Raw genomic sequence first — 23228 nt, 5'->3', positions numbered from 1 at the left:
AGGTTTGAGAGGGGGAGGTTGAGATCCCCCACTAGTATAGATTTATTACCTATTTCTTCCTGTAATTCCCTTAAGTTCTCCTGTAAGAATCTGGGTGCTATATCACTTGGTGCTTATATGTTCAGTAATGTTATTACTTCATTGTCAATGGCACCATTTAGCAAAATGTAGTTTCCTTCCTTATCTCTTTTAATTATATCTATTTTTGTTTTTGCTTTGTCGGAGATCAGGATTTCTAACCCTGCTTCTTTTTTTTTGCCTCAGCTGAAGCATAATATATGCTGCTCTAGGCTTTCACTTTTACTCTGTGTGTATCCTTCTGCTTCAAATGTGTTTCTTGGGGGGAAAAAAACATATTGTAGGATTATGGTTCTTAATCCATTCTGCTGTCCACTTCTGTTTTATAGAAGAGTTCATCCAATTCACATTCACTGTTATGATTACTATCTGTGTCTTTCTCTCCATCTTATTCCCCCTCCCCCACTTACACTTTCCTCTCTCCTTTCTTCCTTTATCTGCTCACTAGAGTTTTGCTTTTGACCAATGCTTCCCTCAGTCTGCCCTCCCTTCTATAAGGCCCCTCCATTTCCTTTCCCTTTACCCTTACTGCTTTTTCCCTCCTTTCTATCTACCCCCTCTCTTTTCTTTCCCCTTTCTTCTCCTATTTCCTATAGGGTAAGTCACATTTCTATACCTAACTGATCATGTTATTCCCTCTTTGAGCCAAATCTGGTGAGGGTAAGGTTCAAATAATGTTCATTTCCCTCCCCCTTCTTTCTCTTTACTGTAATGGGTTTTTGTGCTTCTTCATGTGATGCAATTTACCTTTGTCTGCCTCCTCCTTTCCTCTTCTCCCAGTACAATCACATTTTACCACTTAATTAGATGTATTATCATGACATCAAAGTCAACTTATACCCATGCCCTCTGCCTATGGTTACCCCTTTTAAATGGCATAATAACAATACAGTTCTCAAGAGTTACAAGTGTCATCTTCCCTTGTAGGGATGTAATCAGCTTGACCTTATTAATTAATGTTGTTGTTGTTGTTTTTCTTTGCTGTCCACCTTTTTATGCCTCTCCTGAATTTTGTATTTGAAGATCAAATTTTCTCTTGAGCTCTGGTCTTTCCATCAGGAAGCTTTAGAAGTCCCCTATTTCACTGAATGTGCATCTCCTCACCTGAAACATTATGCTCAATTTTCGCTGAGTAGTTGATCCTTGGTTGTAATTCAAGCTTCTTTGCCTTTCAGAATATGGTATTCCATGCCTTCCAATTTTTTTAATGTAGAAGCCACAAGATCCCACATAATCCTGACTAGGATTCCATGATATTTAAATTGTTTCTTTCTGAATGCTTGCAATATTTTCTCCTTGACCTGGTAATTTTGGAACTTGGCTACAATATTCCTTAGTGTTTTCAATTTGGGATTTCTTTCAGGAGATGATTGGTGTATTCTTTCAGTGACTAGTTTACCTTCTGGTTCTAGGACCTCAGGGAAGTTTTCCTTGATGATTTCCTGAAAGATGCTGTCCAGGCTCTTTTTTCATCATGATTTTCAGGAAGAGCAATAATTTTTAAATTTTATCTCCTCGATCTATTTTCCAGGTCAGTTGTTTTGCCAATGAGGTATTTTATGTTTTCTCCTATTTTTTTCATTCTTTTGGTTCTGTTTGACTGATTCTTTATCTCTCATAGAGTCAGTAACTTCCACTTGCCTAATTTTAAATGTTAATGAATTGTTTTCTTCTATTAGATTTTGTACCTTCTTTTCCATTTGGCCCATTTTACTTTCTAAGGAGTTCTCTTCAGTGATTTTTTTATGCCTCCTTTTCCATTTGGCCAATTCTACTTTTCAAGGACTTGTTTTCTATAGTCAATTATTGTCCTGCCTTTTCCAAGCTATTGAGTCTCTCTCGTATACCTCTCATTTCTTTTCCCAATTTTTCTTCTACTTCTCTTATTTGACTTTTAAAATTCTTCTTTAGCTTTTCCAAGAAGGCTTTTTGGGTTTGAGACCTGTTCTTATTCTCCTTTGAGGTTCCAGATGTGGATACAATGACAATGTTGTCCTCTTATGAATTTGTGCCTTGATCTTCCCTATTCCCATAATATCTGTGGTCATTGTCCATTTCTGCTTTTTGCTCGTGGTATTTGCCTAATTCCTGGCTTTTAGAGTTGAACTCTCTTGCTGGAGCACTGTGAGAAAGACCCAAGATTTTTGTGCTAGGAGTCCGGGACCTGGTCACTGGCTTTGTGTGCTGGGACCTCAAGTGCTGGCAGCTGGAGGCTATAGAGGTCTGGCAGCTTACCTGGTGCTGAGCTAGGGTCAGAAACACTGGAACTCTCAGGGTGGGGGGGCAGGAGTCTGGGCCGTGGGGGATGCCTGCTCACCCAGGCCTTGCACTCAAATGTTTAGCTGCTGGAGGATGTCTGCCACCCTAGAACTGTGCCTCCTGGAGTTGTGCCTCCTGTAGTTGTACTGAAGCACCTGGAGATTTGGCTGGTGGAGAATGATGGCACGTGTAGTGATCTTCCCAGTTTGTGTCTACCCCTTACCCTGCCTCTGCTGAGGCGCTCAGTGGGCCCTGGTGTTGGTGCTTGCCTGTTCCACAGCCATGGAGCTTAAGATTTATCACTGGTTTGCTGAGGTGGGGCTTGCCACTGGCTTGCTGGGACAGCTACCATCCTGTACTACTTCCCCTCCCCCAGAGCAAGAGGGACCTTTCCCATTAATCGTTCCAACCTTCCTGGGCTAGAAGACTGCTGCACTCCATCTTTCTGCTTTCTCAGCTGTTCCAGGGTATTTCTTGGGGTGATATTTTCTGGGCTTTCAGAGGTCATTAAGGGAGGGTCAGAGCAACTTACTTCTTACTCCACCATCTTGGCTCCTGGATGTACTCATTTTGTCATTTGACCAATTCTACCTATAAAGGACTTGTTTTCTTCAGTGGATCTTCCCCCCATTTGGCCAATTCTAGTTTATAAGGATTTGTTTTTGTCAGTCAATTTTTCTGCTTGCTTTTCCAAGTTGTTGACTCTTTTTTCATAATTCTCCTGCATAACTCTCAATTCCTTTCCAAAATTTTCTTCTATCTTTCTCACTTGATTTTTAAGATCCTTTTTGAGTTCTTCCAAGAGGACTTTTTGCTCTTAAGACCAATTCATATTCCCCTTTGAGGATTCACATGTAGGCATTTTGACATTGTTGTCCTCTTCTGAGTTAGTGCTTTGATTTTCCCTGTTGACATAGAAGCTATGGCCAGGGTTCTTTTCTACTTCTTACTCATTTTTCAGTCTCCTTTGTGACTTTTAAAGTTGAGTTCTGCTCCTGGAGCACACAGGACACTGTCCCAAATATCTTTTGCTGGAGGCCTGGGCCCTGATCACTGGCTTTCTGCTCTGGAGTCACAGGTATTGGCAGCTTGCCCACTGCACTGGGGTGGAGGCCTCACTGATCTGTGCTGTGGCTAGGAGCCTTTAGTTGGCTTGCCCAGACACTGTCTGTTCTGGGCTGGACTCCCCTTTTACCCAAATGAGACAGACCTTTCTTGAAGTCCTTCTAAGGTATCTTAAGCTGGAAAATTCTTTCACTCTCCCTTTTTGGGGACTCTGTCACCCCAGAATCTCTTTAGAGGCTTGATTTAACATTGTTTCTGAGGGAAACTGAAGAGAGCTTAGGCAACTTCCTGGCTTATCTCCGCCATCTTGGTTCCACCAAATATTTTCCATTGAACAATGACATGCAGTTCCTGTGTATCCAAAAGAATTTTTTAGCTTTTATTGAAACCTCTGCTTCTCAAATCTTCCTCAGATTGTACTGTTTCATTTTCTTACAGTTTATCACTATGCAATTTTCTTTCATAATTTCTTCATTTCAAATTATTCTCCTTTCTATTTATTTTGCATCACTGAACTTTCCAAATTATTTAGTCTCTTAATCATTTTTAATTGCTAGTTCTTCTTTGAATTGCATCACTATGAATGTCAAACTGTCCTTTATTCCTAAGTTTACCTTATTTTTTGAGGCAATTGGGGTTAAGTGACTTGCCCAGGTCACACAGCTAGTAAGGGTCAACTGTCAAGTCTGAGATCAGATTTGAACTCAGTTCCTCCTGACTCCAGGGCTGGTGCTCTATCAACTTCACCACCTAGCTGCCCCACTAAGTTTACCTTACCAACTGCTATAGGGACTTCCACCGGCCACTTTTTTAATTGAGGAGACTTTTGTACAAGATGTAGGATTACCCCTAAAAATCAGACCATGAGTACACGTTTCTTAAGCACCCACTATGTGCTAAGTTCAGGGGATCAAATAAAGGCAGAGAAAGTCCCAGTTTTTGAGAACCTCAAAATCAAATGGGGAGGAAATGGTCAGATTCTACTCATAGAAGGTATTGAATTCTCTGTGACCACAGGTTTTAGAAAAGAACTTGGAATGTAAGACATCAGAGATATTTGGGAGAAATTCCTAATTTGGCAAAAGGCTTTTGAAGCTGAAATGATCTTTGAGGTCAGTTCAATATCTATATCACATAATTGTTTACTGGCTTTGTTATCCTTTTATTGTCCATGGTTTGCTATGGAAAAGGAGAAAAAGAATGCAGAGCTCTAAGAGGAGATCAAGAGCAATTTGAAGAAAAGAAAGAATGACAACTTTTGGAAGCTCCAAATTCAGAGCCTATTTTGTGTTGATAGTCAGGTCTAGAACATGGGCATGAATCCTTTCTTTCCCCAAGGATTACTAAATTCTTGTCCTTGCCTTCAGCTCCATCACTTCCTGAAGTGTGCTAGTCTTGTCAGCACTGTCAATGAAGCGTCATGTGGGGATGGAACCAGGACTGAGACATATGATATCCTGAATTTTGAATTCTTCCGTGGTCAGATTGAGACATTGGTGAAAGTGGGTGAAGTGACCTCTCATGGTCAGGCTTTCAGCATGAATGTAGAATACATAGAATGGCCAGAAGATTTCCTTCAGGTATGGGGCCAGTGAATGATGTGAATTTTATCACTTTGCCTCTTCAGAGTCCTGGACACAGTTGTTCCTTCCATTGAACCATGAATTTCCCCAAAGACACTGGAAATGGCTATGGCAGGGCTCTAGCATCCACTTACTCTTCCTTGTTGAGGACTCTGTCCTCAGTAAGGAAGTAAGAAAGAGGAAGAAAGAGCTCTGATTTCCTTTTTTTTCTATCTTATTTTCAAATTCTTTCCAGCTAAGTTACATAATGATATGAATTGCCTGTACTAAAAGAAACTTGAAATATCCCAAATCAAGTAGTTATTTTTGAAGAATAACAGTAGGGTGGAGAACGGAGAAAACTTTTTCCCTCCAAAGGGACCTACTACACCAAAGACTATCCAATATCTGGAATCCTAAAGCTATATAAATAACTCCTGAGTTTGTGTCCCCAAGAAGGACAATGGCTTTTAGAGATTCTTAATTTAAATATTATGGTAATATCTTCTGCTGATGTCATACACATGTATCTATGCAGTTTGATTTGTCTTTGGGACTTGATAAATTCCACCCCACCCTTCTCAGTGGTCCCCAGAGGAGGCTTCAAATGTCAGTCAAAGAATCCAGATCAGTCAATCAAATCATATCATTCTTACATAGATTCAATCAAGATGAACTCTTAAATTAGTTCATTATAGTGTATACTCTCTAAAGTCATGATTCCCTGAAACATTCAGAGTATTTTATGAAAACACAGAAGATAGGTATTTGAAGGAAGATATTAAAGAAATATTTCTACTTATGTGGTCAATGAATTATTTCAGCATTACTTATTCAAATATGGAGTGCAGTTTAGAGATATATTAGTACATTGGGGAAAATGTGCCCATAAGATATTACTGTTTAAAAAAAAAACAAGTAGTTTGATTATGCCTAGTGGACAATCTGTACAGGTTCCTTGGGGAAATGATGATCTGGAGTGGAAGATGGAAATACAGGAAGAATGTCTCCATTGAGAATTAGATCATCTTTGCCCTGCAGAATTGCAAACACTTTATTCTAAATGTCTTCCATAGGAGACATCTGAAGTCATCATCATCTCATTGCATCTATCTTTCATCAGTCATTCTTACAGTGACATTTTCTCCCTTTCTATGGTGGAAACACAGACTCCAACTTCCACGTGCAGTCTGAGCTGTGGCCCTGGATTCAAGAAGACAGTCCATGAAGGCCAGCCCATCTGCTGCTTTGAGTGCACCCCATGCCCTGAAGGGCAGATTTCCAACCAGACAGGTGGGTTCCTAAAGATGAACAGTCTTTCTCCCAAAGTAATAGAAATTGTAGTTTTGGGAGTCTTAACCTGAAGGGACTTTTACTTACCAAAATAAAATTTCAAAGTTAAAATATACTGCACTTATTCAATATCTTTCATTCAATATGATTTTTGGTCATTGCGGTGACTATAAGAAGCAGACTTTGGTTCATGATACCAACAATCTATCTGAGGAGAATCCAACAGTATTTTACTACTACTGGAATCCCTAATGCTTCCCCACCCTTAACACTCAATTGTAAGGTTTCCCATTCCTGTGGGGAAATTTAATCTAAAACCTAATCTTTTACTTCCCTATTCTTTTGAGAAATTTTAACAATCCAGAACATAAAGTCTAAACATTACCTAAGTATAGATGAATTCAGAATGAGAGTATGAGGCTGGCCTCTGAAGGTAATATGAATGAAAACATGCCTTGGTGTTAACCAAGATTAACGAGAGTACTCTAGGGAGTTTTTTTGAAAGGCTATTTTCCTAGGGGTTGGAATCCTGACTCAACCAAATTTGACTCACAAAATACTGTATAAAAATCTGACATCCCCACACCTCCAGTGTATTTGAGGTCCAGCATCAAAGCTGAGAAAGTCTGCTTCTGATTTGTTATGTAATTGGCACACATTTCTCAGTAAATCATTATGTTCCAAAGCTTGAAGCAGTTTTCTCAGTCCACTGAATATAATGTCCTGTTGTCAGCAGTCCTCCATTCCTGTATTGCAAATACTCTTTACTTCTTCCTCTTGGAATTGCTAGATTTTTATTTTCATTTTTATTATATTGTTATGGTCAAGCCATGAGCATAGACTATTTCTTGATATTTTAGTTATTTATTTCTTTAAGGAGCTCTTCATAACTGAATATAAGGATTTTGAATAGTTCCATAGATTTTCTGATATTTTATGCACCTTGCAGTTATTTGGAGCAGGATTTCCTTTTTTCTTGTAACCTCTTAGATTTTCCATTATATAAAAATGTAGAGTTTTACAGGATTTATTATGTAGTTTACTTGATGATTCTGTTAATTATCCCACTTAGTATCTTTGCTGATTCCCTAGGATTTTCTCAGTAAACCATCATGTGATTCAAAAATAGTGATAGTTTTACCTTTTCTTTTCCTACCTTTATGATTTAATTTCTCTCAACTTAATATTCTTAATAATATTTCTAGTAGTACTCTAATTAATAAGGAGGAGATCTGTCATCACTTTATTCTAATATTTATAGAGAAAGATACTAGTATATGTCTTTGCACAAGTTTTGCTGTTTAAAGATGCATTATTATGATATAAAAGTGCCTCTTTACATTTTTCTTTATGTAGTGTTTTCAAAATAAGTATTTATTTTACTTTGTTAAAGAATTTTTTGGCATCTGATAGAATGACTTTTTGCTTTTGGATATATTAAATTTAACATCATTTTTTCTAATGCACTATCCTTGCATCTTTAATATAAATCCAGCTTGCACAGAAGTAATTGCATCTTGGAGGAATCACTGGTGACTACTTGACAAGAATTCATTTAAAATTTTTGAATAATATTTTAACAGTAATCACACTAAAATATATATCCTGTGTTTTTACACTTCTCTAGTTTAGGTATTGGGCTTTATTTGCCTCATAAATATATTGGGCATACCCTGTGTGAATCCTTGAGAATAATGATTGTAGTATTGGTACTAATTTTTTTAAGGGTTCATATAATTCTGCTGGTAAACCATTAGAAGCAGGAGTGATCCCCTCCTTGGTGGTTCCTTTCCAATTAGTTCATTCTCTTCATCTGGTATCAGGTTAATTAAGGTCTTTATTTGGTCTTCTGGTAGTCTCCATGATGAAGACATACACTTCACATTTCACAAGCTCTGTGTAACTGTGCAGCTCCTGGCTATGGCTACAATCTTCTGTCTGCCTTAGACTCTACAATAGATCAAACTGCTCTCAGTTCATCAAATCCATCAAATCTTTTACTATAAAAAATAAACTTCTGGCACATCTTTCCATTTAGTTTCATCTTTCCTTTTTTTCCCATGGTTCATACCTCAAGAATTTCATTGTTTATATGATCCAGGCCTTCCTGCAGTATGTCAACTTATTGGTCACCGGATCAGGTTTTCACATTGGGAATACAGAGAGAATAAAAAAGTACTCAGTATCTATAAGTGATATATAAACTATTTGGTTCACACAAAGCTACTTCCCTCTTCCACAATTCTGCTATTTATGAAGCATATTTTGGTTTTAACTTGAAAAGGCCAAGATCCCCTCTGAAACCTGGGCCACCTCCAGTTGTGTTGATCTCTATCTGGCCACTGGACCCAGACAGCTCCAGAGGTGAAAGTGAGGTTGGTGACTGCACAGCCCTCCCTCGCTTATAACCGATTGACCTGCATGTCATGGCATCAACTTCTTGATGACATGGTCCTCTTCGAGAACAAAGGACAAACAGTAACCTTTAAGTGGAGTACATAGGATTCAAGGCCATATTTTAGGGTGTTTGCTTTTCATAATCTTTTTCTTCACTGAGTGCCATGGTTGAATAAAATCTTCAGGGGCTTACATGATGAAGATATCCCTCTTGTTGACTAATGAATAATCTCTAAGGTATCTTACTATTTGATTAATTGCTATTATTTAAATAACTCAGAAAAACATCAATTTCCATATGCTCTCATTTGTATCTCTCTGTATTTCTCTATTTGGCCCAATCTCATATACATAAATAAACGTGAAAGTTAATGATTATATAATGTATTAAAAGTTCAGCAAACAACAAAAGAAATATATGTGCATGAACAATATGTAAGAGATAGACCCTGTCATAGCAGTTTTCCCTCAGGCTGGAGTAATGTATACATATACAATAAAATTATAACACTGATGAGTAAGTAGAAAATATGAAGGAGACAGGTGTGAAATCTTCACTTATTAAACTATAAAAACTAGGGAACCAGTGTCATAGGTGCACAATAAATTTTCTGATTTTAAAAAATCCAAATTTTTATGGAAATTATTTTATTTGAAGAATGTTTGATTTGCATAAACAGAATCATGTACCATAAGAACTCAGAAGATTTGGAATCATGACTTTGCATTAAAAGAAACACATTAAAAAGTCTTTTTCTTCTAATTTATTATTAATGGGTGGCCTTCATCTACGAAATAAATGACTGAAGAAATGGTTCCAATGTCTCATTTCTATTCTGAAAATATAGGATTATCCATGAAGTGACCCCTTAGGGCTCATTGTAGGTGTTTTAATATTGGAATGGATTATAGACAGTTTAAATTTTTATTTCATAGACCTATGATAAGGAATCAATACTTTCAGCATATTATTGTATCCATATGTGGAGATATGAAGATGCTGAAATACGTGTTTGTCCTATTCAACCTCTAAAATTCTTGTCCTTGTAACTGAGGAGGAGTAAAAAATGAAGCTGAACTCAGTGTGGAATGACTAAAACTGTGCTTTATTGGAGATAGAAAACTACAGTCTAAATGGGATACAGTGAAGTTATTTTTTGTTTGTTCACAGATGCAGAGCAATGTCTGCAGTGCCCTGAAGATCAGTACCCAAGCAGTGAGAGACATCGATGCCTCCCCAAGACTGTGACCTTCTTGGCTTATGAAGAACCTCTTGGAATGACCCTGGCCTGTGCAGCTCTCTGCTTCTCCCTCCTCACTGCTCTGGTCCTTGGAGTCTTTGTGAAGCACAGAGACACTCCCATAGTCAAAGCCAATAACCGCAGTCTCAGCTACACTCTTCTGGGCTCCCTCACCCTCTGCTTCCTCTGCCCCTTGCTCTTCATTGGCCGTCCTAACACCGCCACTTGTCTCCTGTGACAAAGCACATTTTCAGTTGTGTTTACAGTGGCCGTTGCCTCCATTTTAGCTAAAACCATCACTGTGGTTCTGGCCTTCAAGGCCACAAAGCCAGGCAGCAAGCTCAGGAGGTGGATGGGCTCCACAGCATCTTATTCTCTCATTTTGATCTGTACTCTAATCCAAATGTGTCTCTGTGGCATCTGGCTTGGGACCTATCCCCCATTCCTAGAGATGGATGCACACGCTGAGCCTAGCTTCATCGTCATTCAGTGTAATGAGGGCTCCATCCTTATCTTCTACTGTGTCCTGGGCTACATGGCCTTACTGGCCTTGGGGAGCTTCACCTTGGCTTTCTTGGCCAGGAATCTGCCAGACACTTTCAATGAAGCCAAGTTCCTGACATCCAGTATGCTTGTGTTCTGCAGTGTCTGGATATCCTTCCTGCCCATGTATCAGAGCACCAAGGGCAAGGCCATGGTGGCTGTGGAGGTCTTCTCCATCTTGGCCTCCAGTGCTGGGATTCTGACTTGCATCTTCGCTCCCAAGTGCTATGTGATCCTTCTGAGGCCAGACAGAAATACCCTGGACATACTGAAAAACAAATCCAGTCGCTGAGCAGCCTGGTCTTTTCAAGCTCTACCTTACCAATCACAGGGAGCTAGCTCCTGGGCTCCTATAGTCTTACTAAAATATTTTAAATGTATCTAGCATATATGCCTTCAATTTTTGTTAATATCATCTCTGTTTAATTTGAATCTAATAGCTTTTTAACTGGAGTCATATTGCCTGATTTCTGAATAGATGTAGAATTAGATTAGTCGGGTTGAAATATCTTACCTATGGCAGGTATTTAATATACGAATGATGATTTAAAATAATAGTGAGAAAAAATCTACGAATTTAAAGATATGAATGCCTGGTGTCCAATTCTAAGCTTTGATAAGTCCCTCCAGCATTCTGAATCAGTGATTTCTCATTTACCAAATTGAAACTATCATCTTTCCCCAGTTTATGTATCTGAGTTATATCAGTCATTACATTTATCAAATATCATTGGATGAATTGGACATTACTTCGAGAAACTTGTTGGAACATATAAAAGGCCCAATCAATTTGCTGAGAAAGTGATTTGTCACCAATGCATATGTGCCAAGAGTTATTATGTCTTTCATTCCTTTCCATCAAGTATGTAACTGTAAATTCATGGTCTGTGGAAGAAAACTTTTGCCAAAGTCTTATTGTTTCCTTCAAATACTTTTAGCGATACTGTGTAAATCTCAGTAGTTGATTTTCATAAGACATAATAAAAATGAGAAAGTAGTCCTGTATCAGTAGTTATCCTCTGTTTTCAGGAATCTACTTTCTTTGTGAAATTTTTGAGGTGTTATTTATTCATTCAATCCCCTATTATTCCTTGTTGCGCAGCATCCTACCATTTGCTTTGTCTTTACGACATGTTTCAATGTTTCTCTGGGCTCAGAAAAACTTGACAGAAAATTGATTGATGAAATTCTGACACCTCACCTAAGAACTAACAGGGAACTGGATGTGCTATTTTTTTCTTAAAGATGCAGCAATATCTTTACAAGAAAGAAGAAGAAAAACTAACCCAGCCCATGTCTCTGACCATTTTTTTAAGGACTTTTAGTCCTGAGACAAGAGGAGGCGGCCAAGGATAACAGTAGATGATTGTAGTGATACTTCAAAGGCAGCTCTCTTCTTGAATAAGTAATATAAAGGATAAGTAAAAAATCCAAACACAAAGAGGACAAAAAGTCAAGAAGTGGCCCATAATTCTTGGAGAAAATGTATCTGAAGCTAATGTCACCAACCCAGCACTCCAGACATCCTCATAGCTCCTGGCTTTCCTCTGCTCCGTTTTTTTTGGGGGGGGGAGGCTAGGCAATGGGGTTAAGTGACTTGCCCAGGGTCACACAGCTAGTAAGTGTTATGTGTCTGAGGCTGGATTTGAACTCAGGTCCTCCTGAATTCAGGGCCAGTGCTCTATTCACTGTGCCACTTTCCTCTGCTCTGATTGTGCATTCACAAGTATTCTGCAAGTCTGTGACCCCTTTGGCTTCTACAAATCTAGAAACTTTGGAGTTAAGTCCTTTGCAATTTCTTTGGTAGGGGATGAGTGTGAAGTGAGGGTATTTCCTTTACTTCCAGGGTTAGAGGAGTACAATTAAACTCCTTGTTTCTCTTGTTCCCAATTCTCATGTTGTAGGCCAGAAAATTCTCAAGAGCCATAATAGTGGGAGAAATTTAAGTGCCTGAGTTTCAGAGCCTGGGAGTGTCAGAAGTATTGGGTGGGGTACTGCCTGGCAGGTAAGGGAGGTTAGGCACAGCCCAAATGATTGTGTACAGCCCTGTAGGAGGGATGAGGGGGGAGGAGAAGGGTCTGATAAAGAGATGTGCCACACAAGAAGAACATTCCCCGTGACAATGGCAAAGTAAGGGAAAACCTAAAGGAACCTGGGGACCTACTGAACTGAACCTTGGACCCTCGATAAGAAAAGAGGCCCTTGCTCTGGTCTCTAGAGGTATGGTTGTGCAGAAGTGAGGTCTGACAGGGAATCATGCCCATGGAAGGGTTGAGGCAAGAGTTGTCGGTCACACCATCAGAGGTAAGACTGTACCTTTCTTTGGCCCAACAGTAACCGTGATGGAGATCCCACTAAATTATTCCATTCCCATTTTGTTGAGCCAGAGTTTTAAACAGGCCCCATCAAAGGATGTGTGGCTAATGAGAAACCAATCACTGGTGCAGGGAATGGCACCAGCTCTGGCAGATCGACCTGTGCAAAACTAGGAGTCAAGGGTGTCCTGGGTCATGTTGGTGCCTAAAATCCAAGGACTAGGCAGAGCTACATAAACTGAATTTGAATCCCCTTCTGTAATGTGTAATTGCGATGGGCAGGTCAAGGTTCCCTACAGGCGCTTCAGAGGAGTGATTTGACAAAGAACAGAAGGCGGCAGGAGGGGCTGTGGAGGCCTACCCTGGAAAAGACAGGGCCCTGAGAGCTGTTCACATCCGGGCGTGCACCAAGGAGAACGTCAGACTCCTTAGCAGACAGGTTCACCTGCGTCTTGAAACAGGATTGGTTCTTTGGAGCTTCCTGTCTCAGAGAATCTTAGACCCTCACCTGGGCTACTAAACGAACGGATCCCCAACAAGGCCAGAAATAGATTGTACTGAGGCGCCCCCTGGACAGTCAATTACACCAGCAGCTGGACAGGTTAACCAGCCTGACTGCCTCCTAGCCCAGCTTCTGCAGGGGGTCAGTGGGGGATGGGAGGAGGAGCTGCCCTTCCCCCCATGACGGTGTCTGCAGAGATGGGCAGCCACTGCAAGGCAATTGCAAGCATGCAGAAGAGCAGGCCACAAGGGGTTACCAAGGTGGGGGGAGTGAGGGGCAGAATGGGAGTACAGATCAGCTAAGTAAAAACAAGGAAAAGCTACCAAAAGATAGAGGTAACCAGTCTTAAGTATGTAAGGGGCTCGGGTGGGGAGGTAGCTCTTCTCCATGCAGGCCCGTCCAGACTCTTGGGGAAGCTGTCTGCATCAGATGTTGTCCGCTTCAGGCCCCTGCAGAACCAGGGGGCAAGGTCTCCTACGAGCTCAGACGCCCACTTAAGAGCGGGGACAATCTTTAGTTGTGACAGATGGATCCCGGAGTCTATTCCTTGGAACGTGGCGGCAGCAGAGGTTGTGGGCAGTACCTGGAAGGGTCCCTTCCACCGCTGGTGACACTTCAACACACCCAATCACCAGGGGAGCTGGCCACAAGAGAACCTAGGAAATGAGCCTGAGAGATAAGGTCTTGAAGCTGGTGAATTTGCTGACTAAGCCTAATGCAGTATTCCTGAAGATAATGTGAAGCAAGTGGGGAGAGACTGGCCAGGTGAAGGGCATGGGCCTCCCGGTGACGACCCAGTACAGGGAAAGTTTGGTCTTGCCCACAGGCCATGACCAGAGGGCAAGGAGAGGAATGGATAGTACCTTGACCCATGGTGCTTGGAAATCGGAGGTCAATTTTCCTAGTAGTCCCTTCAATATTCTGTTAGTTCTGTCCACCAATCCTGAGGACTAGGGATGGTAAGCACAATGTAGGTGCTAGCAGATTCCCCAGGCCACCGGGATTGCTCTGAGCCTCTACCCCGTAAAATGGGTTCTCTGATCATTATGAACCTCCTGTGCTACCCCCCCGATAAGGGATGATGTGTTCACAGAGGGCCTTTCCTACTACCCCCAAGGTGGCTGGCTGACACAGGAAGATCTCCACCCCACTGGAAAACACACAGGCCATAACAAGGGCTAATGTATACTCTCGGCCAGAGACAGCTGGATGAAATCTATCTGCCAGATCTCAGAGGGCAAGGAGGGGAGCAGGAAGCAGCCTCAGGGAGACTTCAGGGGCTTGGATGGGGTGTACAGGGGACAAGACTGACATCTGGACACCACTTCTTCAGCCACTGTTTAGATATTCCCCATCAGTGCTGGGAAGAAAGTTCATAAAGTTTGTCCAGTGGCACTGATCATGCAGGTGGCTTAGCAGCGACCGGTGTAGCTGGCCAGGGAGGACAACCTCCTGTCCATGTTTCCAAAGCCCTGCTTCAGAGGCTCAGGTGCACCCTTGTCGTTCCCATTGGCATGCTATTTCTGGAGCCTCTGTTAAAGCTACCAGATCAATAGGTGGGAGTGCCGTGGGGGAGGTATAGGAAACCATTACAGGAACAGAGTTGTGAGAGCTGCCTCCTTAGCCAGTTGATTCCCTCGGGCCTCAGGAGTGGATTCACAAGAGTGGCCAGCAGTTTTGACAATGGCCACCTGCATGGGGAGCAGTAGACATTCTAGTAACCCAGAGACTTGATTACTGTTTTTTATGGGCTGTTCGGTAGAAGTTAAGCATCCTTGTTGCTTCTATAACATTCCAAAATCATGGGCAACCCCAAAGGCATACCTGATGTCTGTGTAGATGTTAATCTTCAGCCCCTTTCCCAACTCACATGCCCTTGACACTGCTTCTAGCGCTGCCTGGTATGCAGAATGTGCATGGGGAGGGGGCCAACTCCTATACCTGTTACCATGGTGATGCCATACTTTTCCCTCCGGGTTCCTTAGGCAGCAGCCATCTGTGAAAACCACGAGGTCGGCATCTGGGATGAGTGTCTCTTGGAGCGCGACCTTTGGAGTCAGCAGGGAGTCTAGGATGGTAACACAGTCAAGGCAAGGTTATACTCACCATCGTTCACAGGCTAATTTGTTTCAAGTCTAGGGATAGTCTCTAAAAACTCAGCAGGACTTAGTACATTTAGTCTTTCGATGGTGACATGGGGTTGTGCCATTAGATGGGTTTCAATTTTTGCCAGGAGGTTGGTCTGAATGTGTCCAAGGTCTTTTTGTTCTGAGACCAGCCCTCTCTCTGGGCTCTGCTACACTACCTTCATCATTTCCCTCAGGAATCTCCAGAGGGGATTCTTGCTCAGAGATGGGTAAGCTGGATGGCCTTTGAGATCTCTTTCAACTCGGTGATTTTAGGACCTATGACCCAACTGCCCTGCCATTCCAGGAAGTCCCATTCGCAGAGGGACACTGGTACATGAAGAGCAGGGTCACACCATATTCTCAGGTATACTTGCACACCCATGGAGGCAGCAGACTCCCTCAGAAAGATGGGCTTTGGTTGCAAAGGACAGCTGGCATGCAAGATTCCTACAGGACCTTGCCACTGTGACTAATCCCATCATGCACAGTCTTTCTGTTTTAGAACCGTGTCCAATGAGACGGTTGTCAAAGAGCCATCTAACAGCATCTTTACAATGGGTCCTCAGTGGTGGGGGTACCACATTCCAAGAGCCTGGGATGCTGGCATCCCCCCCTCAACCTGAAGCCCCTCTGAAGAAATTCCTGAAGGGGGAACCCATAGTCCTTGGGAAAAGTCTCAATGGAATCCATGGAGTCTTAATCCTTTCTCTTTCAACCTCTCTGTAGCCTTAAGGAAGTCACTTAAATACTTTGGCCTTCATTTTCCTCAAGTATAAAACGAGGGTATTGGACAAAATGATTTTAACATCCCTTTGAGCTCTAAATCTATGATCCAGTAAGTGTTTTCTTGGGGTCATCATAAGCTTTGAGCTAGAAGGGTCCTTGGAGATCACCTGGTTCAAGCCTCTTCCTTTATACAGAAGTACACTGGGGTCCAGTGCGCAAAATGATCTGCCCCAGCTCACGCAGCTGCAGAAACAGGATTTCAACACCGCTCTTCAATTTGCATTCAGACCTTGTTATCCTCCTCCTAGGAATTTGTAATCTGGACTTGATGAACTTTCAGAAAGTAGCCTGATCAAGGTAATTCCATAAATTTTATACAATTGAAAACCACATTCTGATTGGGGGCTGGGGATTTTACCAAACTGGCAAAGGGGCTCATGATAGAAAAAAAAAAGGTTAAGAACCCATGATGACCTAATGGGAGTAACTTTGTAGAATGAGGGCACTATACCAAAAAACCTGAGTTCTAATCCTGGCCCTGACCTAACAGGAAGGATATGAATGGGCAGGTTCTGTTGCCTCATTTATCAAGTGAGGAGGTTGGAGATGGTTCAGAAGGTCTCTTGGTTGGACAATGATTTTATTGGTAGAGGGCTTTTCAGTGAGGAAATTCCCTCTACCACCTTCTTTGTTGTGCTCAGCCCTTAGCACAGAGCCTGGCACACAGTAGGCTCTTACTTTTATTGATCACTGATTGATATTGATTCTAACTGAAGAGTCTGAGAGGGTGGCCTAGGGCACATTCACGCAGGATCACACAGCCAGGAGGGGTAGCACAGAGGATTGAACAGGTACTTTCCTGACTCCAAGACTATCACTCTAACCACTGTGTCACCTGGCTGCTTGTGTGTGTGTGTGTGTGTGTGTGTGTGTGTATCTTTCCTTACCTGTCCATGATTTCATCTCATTTAAATAGGGACTTTCTTTTTAAAGGTGTAAACTGTAGCTCCTCCAGATCATGCATCCTTTGTGATTCTTGTGCATGGCCTCCCATACATCTTGGGGTGCAAGGATGGGGGAATCAACTCAACCTACTGAAGGCCTCTCCCAAAGTTCTCCTCAGAAGTGCCAGGGTAGCTCTTGCTCTGCTCCTATCAAGGGGCACGTGGTTTTTTCCTCACTCCTTTTCCAACCATCCATGCCCACAGGTGACATCTTTTACACTTTGAAGTGTATACTATACATACCTTCTTCTTACAAGGCTCAAGTCATCATTGGTAATCCACCACAGCCTGCTTATGCTATGCACCACTCTACCTCTCTCTCTTCCCCTACACACATCCAACCAGCCCTCCTTTGCCCTCCACATTCACTGGAAGCTTTCATGCATCAAATACTGGAGTTTCGTATACGTATGTATGTATGTGTCCAGCCTCAGAAGAACCTGGATTGTAGGCCACACTCAGCTCTCATACAAGCCAGATACGGAGGGAAATTGGATCATTGGGCTCCTGGGATCCAATCAAGTTAACTGGGGCTGCAGGGACCAACGGTAGAAGGTGGTGTTTCCGGCAGAGGGCAACAGAGGGACGGGCTGGCAGAGTAACTGCCCATGGGCCCTTCTCAGGGAGCTGGTAAGGAGCCTGTCTGAGGGCTGAGCCAGAGATGTGCATCCTGACCCCCAAAACCCTACTGGGTGAGCTATGAGGTGAAACTAAAGCAAAGGAGAAAGCAAAACGGGGAGAGCGATTCTCGGCAGGGAAACGGCGCTCTCTAAAGTCCCTTCTAACTCTGAAATCCATGAAGCTGTATATGAGGCGCGCTGCGATCCTGGAAGGAGAGCTGGGATCCCCAGGGCAGTCAGGGTTAGAGTTCTGTCCTCCCCTTCGCTCAGAGGTCACTCTGATGGAGGGGAGAAAACCAAAGACTTGCTCCTTCCGCCTTTACAGAGGGACAGAGATTGGACGTTCCTGAGGTACCAAAGGATAACGGGTGCAATGCCTAGGAAAACAGGTGCCAACCAAGGCCCCACATCTGCTTAGCAGGTGTCTGCTTCTGTTCACAGGTCACCCAGATCCTTCTCGGTGTGATGGCCTTGTGCCTTGGATTAATTTTGTGTCTGTTACCACGTCAGATGGTCACTGCCCTACTCAACGGGCAGGGGGTCATCGGTGGTGAGCATAATTGAGGTCAGCTCCTCTGCCTTCCCCAGCACTCTGGCCTCTTCCCCATCGACACTGCCCTTCTGGAGACCTCAGTGGGTTCAGAGGCCTTGGGCTCACCCACCCACCACCACTAAGCCTGCAGGAAGCTACAGAGAGACGGCAGGACGAAAGCTTTTTCAGAAGCATGCAAAGCAGAGGATGCCTATCCCCTCCTCTTCCCCACAGAAGTGACCAGCTCTCCAGGCTGCAGCTGTGGCCACTGGTGCTGTGCCCAAAGTGAAGCGGAACAATGGTCAGATGGAGCCTGGGAGTCAGGGACAGGCTGGATTTCGCAGGAAGTCTTTAGCGAGCAGAGTGGTCCTGGGTCCCCAACCTTGGATAAGTACATGTTAGTATGATCCCATAATTAATGGCTAGAAAGAAGCAGCTGGATTCACCCCTCCATAAATGCGAGCCTGAGTGCACGCACGCACACATACACACACACACACATACACACGAGCGCGCAGCTCAGATACAGGTTGGACAGCCAGTTTGGCCTCTCTAGGACCCAAGAACTGTAGTCAGTAGGCCTGTGTTCAATTTTTAGCTCTTTCCCACAGGTCTGCAGCCAAATCACTTCACATGCGATTCTCATTTTTCTCATCTGCAAAATGGACATAACTTGTATTAGTTCCCTTGGTCACTTGGGAAGAAAACATTTGGAAAACTATAAAGTGTTATAGAAATGTGAAAAGGAATCATCCCCACTTGTCGGGTGGAGAAACAGTGACTCAGAGGACTCGTGACTTGGACATGATAGCACAGCCGGATTCGGACCCCAGGCCCGAGTCTGTATTCAAACCACGCTCACTGGGCCTGAAACCTGAGGTGGCACATTCAAATTCGGGTGCCCCCAGCTGCCAATGGTGTTGGCCCAGACAGTACATTGCTTCACTTCCAGGGCCGTGAGCTGCCCCTCGAGATGACCGGGGGCCTGGCTCACTCACTGTCTCACCTCTGAGTCTCAGGACTTGGCCAGTCCACCAGAGGGACTTCTGCCCCGGGAAATGGGAGATAGGGTGAGGAAGGCATGTGAAGGGTTTATAACCCCCTACAAAAGCGCTAGCGAACCATGCTAAGCATCTGCGGGACACATCTGTTCTACGTGTCTATTAGGCACACAAGAACCAAGAAACATCCTAGTTATGGGGTGCTTCAAGGTTCGTGAGTCCAACCTCCCACCCCCTCCTACCCTATTTCTGGAGTATCTACAAAGGCAGGGGCCTCACCGTCTAGTCACTTAATCCTTACCCAGCTCTGGAGTCACAAAAAACATCCCTGCCTGCCCTCGGGCCTCCTGCCCCCCACCCTCCATTTTATTGGGGGAGCATGGTGCTGTGTCTGTGTCTTGTGTCCTCTCCCAGTTACTCTGTGCCCCAGATGTGTCCTGAGGAACTGAAGCGGGCGGCACCTGGACATGGGTAAGGCCAAAAAGGAATGTGCAGATGAGGGGGATGGGAGGAGGGGGAGCAAGTCACAGTGGGACCTGCGGGGAAATGAGATGGATTTGAAGACAAGAGCCCTGGGTTCAGCTCCAGGCTCGTAGGTGCCCATGGGCAAGACCAGGGGTGGGGGATCTTCGACCTTCAGGCCACATGTGGCTCCTCATCTACAACATGGGCATGCTATCACTTGTGCCAGGCACTCCACACAGATCCAGATTCTCCTCTTTCCACTTTATGATTTCCCAATCTCTTTCAGCAGCAGCTGGGAAAAAAGGCACAAAAACTCTGGTGAGTGACTGTTTTCTGTGGCACCTTAACCCATGCTCAGCTTTTCAGTCCTCTGCTTTCCCATTTGTTCCATTAGCCTGGCCCAGTGCTTGGCACATTCATTCATTCATTCATTCATCACTCACTTACGTAGCCATTCACTGAGTGCCCACCCTGTGCCAAGGACTTTGTTCACTGTTGTGGGAGGTAGGAGAGGCTGTGGCCAAGGACGACCGTGGGCCCTGCACTGTGGGTACAGAAGAAATCACCCTGAGGAGGATCTGGATCTTGTATCTCGATTTGGGCTTTGGAAGAGGGTGTCAGGCGCACTGTAACGGACTGCCCGACTCTTGGGGCTTGGACCCCGCCCGGCCTGAAAAAACTCACTGGCCCCAGAAGGTGAGAGTCTCATTGGCCCAGCATCTGCCCAAGGACACAAGCTCGGCATCTATATACTGGGGGAACCAAGTGCCCAGAGACACTCTTGCTGCTGCTGCTGCTGCTGCTGTCTTCCTGTCCTACGTTCCAGACGGTGGAGACGAGAGGAGGGCCTATCTCCAGGCAAAAGCCCAGCGCAGACAGCCAGGGGTAAGGAACCTGTGACCTCGAGGCCACATGTGGCCCTCTAGGTCCTCAAGTATGGCCCTTTGACTGAATCCAAACTTCCAGAACAAATCCCCTTCATAAAAGGGTTTGTTCTGGAAAACTTGGACTCTGTCAAAAGGCCGCACCCGAGGACTTAGAAGGTCACAAGTGGCCTTGAGGCCACAGGTTCCCCACCCTGGATAACCTGACCAGCAGGCGGTGTCCTCTGTGAGAACTCTGTTTGGGGTGCTGATCAAAGGAGTCCTGGAGCAAAAGCTTACAGGCTGTGGAGTTCAGCGCCACCCCACCCCTTCCCTCCTCGGCATGCTTACACAGACGCAGCACACACATGCACAGACGTGCAGCACAGTACAGCACATACATACAGAGCGTCCACACAGAACATACAGACGTGTAGCATACATACAACACAGACACAACAGACATGCACAACACACAGCCTGCATACCCATACACACAACAGACATAGCACACATGCACATGCAAATAGCATGCACACAGCAACATACGCACACAACAAAACACAACACATCTATATACACACAAGCCACATAACTATACACAACACAAATACATAGCACATAGCATAATAAACCCACAGAGTACACACCACCATGTAACTTGTATACATACAACACACACATAGATACAATAGCCATTTACACATACACAATACACATGACACACAAATACACAGCAATGTACACATGCATACCACACACCAACCTACAGCAATACAACACATATGTAATACAATGTACATAAGACAGCATATCCATACACTAAACACAACATAATATGTACCCATACCACAAACACCACACATATACACAACACATAAACAGTGTACACATGTACACACAAAACGCACATACAAAACATTCAACATGTATATACAACATGTATACAACCCAACACATACACAAAAAATACAAATAGCACATGTAACACAATATACATGTAACATACACAATAGATACAACATACAAGTACAATCCCTAACATACACAACACGTAGACACACAACATACCTACACATAAGATGCACACAATGTAATACAGACAAGACACAAACGACAAACATGTGTACACGTGCACACACAGACGCACACACACACACACACACCCCGAAGTTCTTCTTCACAGCCGCTCTTTTCTCTACCCGCATTTTCCAGAACTCGGGCCCCCAAAAGCCCCAGGGCCCCAGGGAGCAAGCTAGGCCCCCTGTCAAAGGTCTCTCTGACAGCTCCATCGGGGGCACTTTACACAGGCACAGACAAAGAGCTCTGGGCTCCCTCTCTCCAATGGCCAACAGCTCCTTCTGGGCAGGGGCTATCTTGCCTCTGCTTGGATTGCTACTGCTTAGCACAGTGCCTGGCACAGAGTAGGTGCTTAGTAAATGTTCATGGACTTGACTTGGTACAGCTATGATAGAACATTTGTAGGGTCCCCACCTGGGATCAAAAAGAGCTGAAAAGGCCTAAAAAGAAGATTTGGGTGGTGCCAGCACCAGGGGCAATGCACCCCTGATAGGGTGGCCTGAGTGGCCTGAGGACAGGGAGTAGGTGGTCTGGTGTTCATACCTGTGGAGGTGGGAAAGAAAGACAGGCCTAGGAGAAGTGTTCCATGGTGAGGAGACCCTGGGGATGGCTGTCGTCTAGGGCCAGTTAGCAAAGAACCAAGAGCAGAAGCCCTGGTTTACTTCCCTTTCACCCATTAATCAGTAAACATTTATAAATTGCCTACTGTATGCCAAGCTCTAGGGGCACAACAGCAAAGAATAAAATAATTTTTGCTTGTGAAGAGCTTACATCCTACTGGGGTAGATAAGTACAATTCTAACTAGACACAGAATGAATGCACCTAAATATGAAATAGTTTGGGAAGGCGGGCACTAGCTGTTCCAGGGATCAAAAAAAGCTTATTGTAGAAAGCGGTGTCGCCAGAGGAAGTGAAGCAGAGTGAATAGGGCATGCTTGCTAGCTAAGGGGGATAGCCAGTGCAAAAAATGGAAAAGGGAAAAGGAGATGGAGTACCATGTTGTGGTTGTATGGTTTGTCCTTCATTCTCAAAGAAGACCAAGACATCAGGGAGACGACGACATGACTTGCAGTTGGCTTTGATTTGAGTGAGGGAAGGCTGTGCAAGATCACCAGCCTCACTTTCTCCTCCAGAGCCAGCTGGGTCCAGTGGCTAGATACTCATCAGGACGACTGGAGATGGCCCAGGATGCAGTTGGAGACCTTGGCCCTTTTAAACTAAGGTCTTTTCACGTTCTCACTTTGAGAGAGGCAACCCCCATTCAGCGAACAGGTCTCTTTAAGAAGTGTACTAAGGGATGGCCCCTTTAATAAAAAAAAAAAATCAAACTAGGAGGGGAAGACCCTCAAGGTTGCTAGCCAAAAGAGAAACAGTTACTATTTACATTCACTCTGATCCTGTAGGGCCCAAAAAATAACCATTAAGTGGTGCTTGGGCCTACTGTTGTCCAATCCAAGAGATCCAGAGTGAACTGGGTTTAAGGCTTGGTCTTTGAGAAAGTAATACAGCCAGTAAAACCCAACTTAATAGGTAACTTTTGGCCATCAAAACG

The 23228-nt window shown here is 43.9% G+C and overlaps 1 protein-coding gene and 1 long non-coding RNA gene across 3 annotated transcripts in view; one reads left to right on the top strand and one right to left on the bottom strand.

Moving 5' to 3' along the window:
* The window catches only part of LOC114040702 (vomeronasal type-2 receptor 26-like), a 57940-nt gene extending 45878 nt beyond the window's left edge, over positions 1-12062 (top strand). The window contains 3 exon segments of the mRNA XM_027858850.1: positions 4770-4982; positions 6134-6257; positions 9826-12062. Coding sequence (XP_027714651.1) covers positions 4770-4982; positions 6134-6257; positions 9826-10730 — 1242 coding nt within the window. The 3' untranslated portion in view covers positions 10731-12062.
* LOC114040705 lies at positions 9740-22807 on the bottom strand. 2 transcript variants are annotated; one of them, XR_003568819.1, is made up of 4 exons: positions 22672-22807; positions 16278-20024; positions 13115-15323; positions 9740-10706 (listed from the first exon to the last, which is right to left on the bottom strand). It is a non-coding gene; the product is annotated as an uncharacterized LOC114040705 (long non-coding RNA). The 2 variants fall into 2 exon arrangements; XR_003568818.1 differs by having other exon boundaries at positions 13115-20024.
* Positions 22808-23228: the final 421 nt, after the last annotated feature.

This window comes from Vombatus ursinus, unplaced genomic scaffold, assembly GCF_900497805.2.
Source record: "Vombatus ursinus unplaced genomic scaffold, bare-nosed wombat genome assembly UNPS02013931.1, whole genome shotgun sequence".
In the NCBI taxonomy this organism is placed as follows: Eukaryota; Metazoa; Chordata; class Mammalia; order Diprotodontia; family Vombatidae; genus Vombatus; species Vombatus ursinus.
The sequence above is the reverse complement of the archived record's forward strand: the minus strand, read 5'-3'. Positions and strand labels throughout refer to the sequence as shown.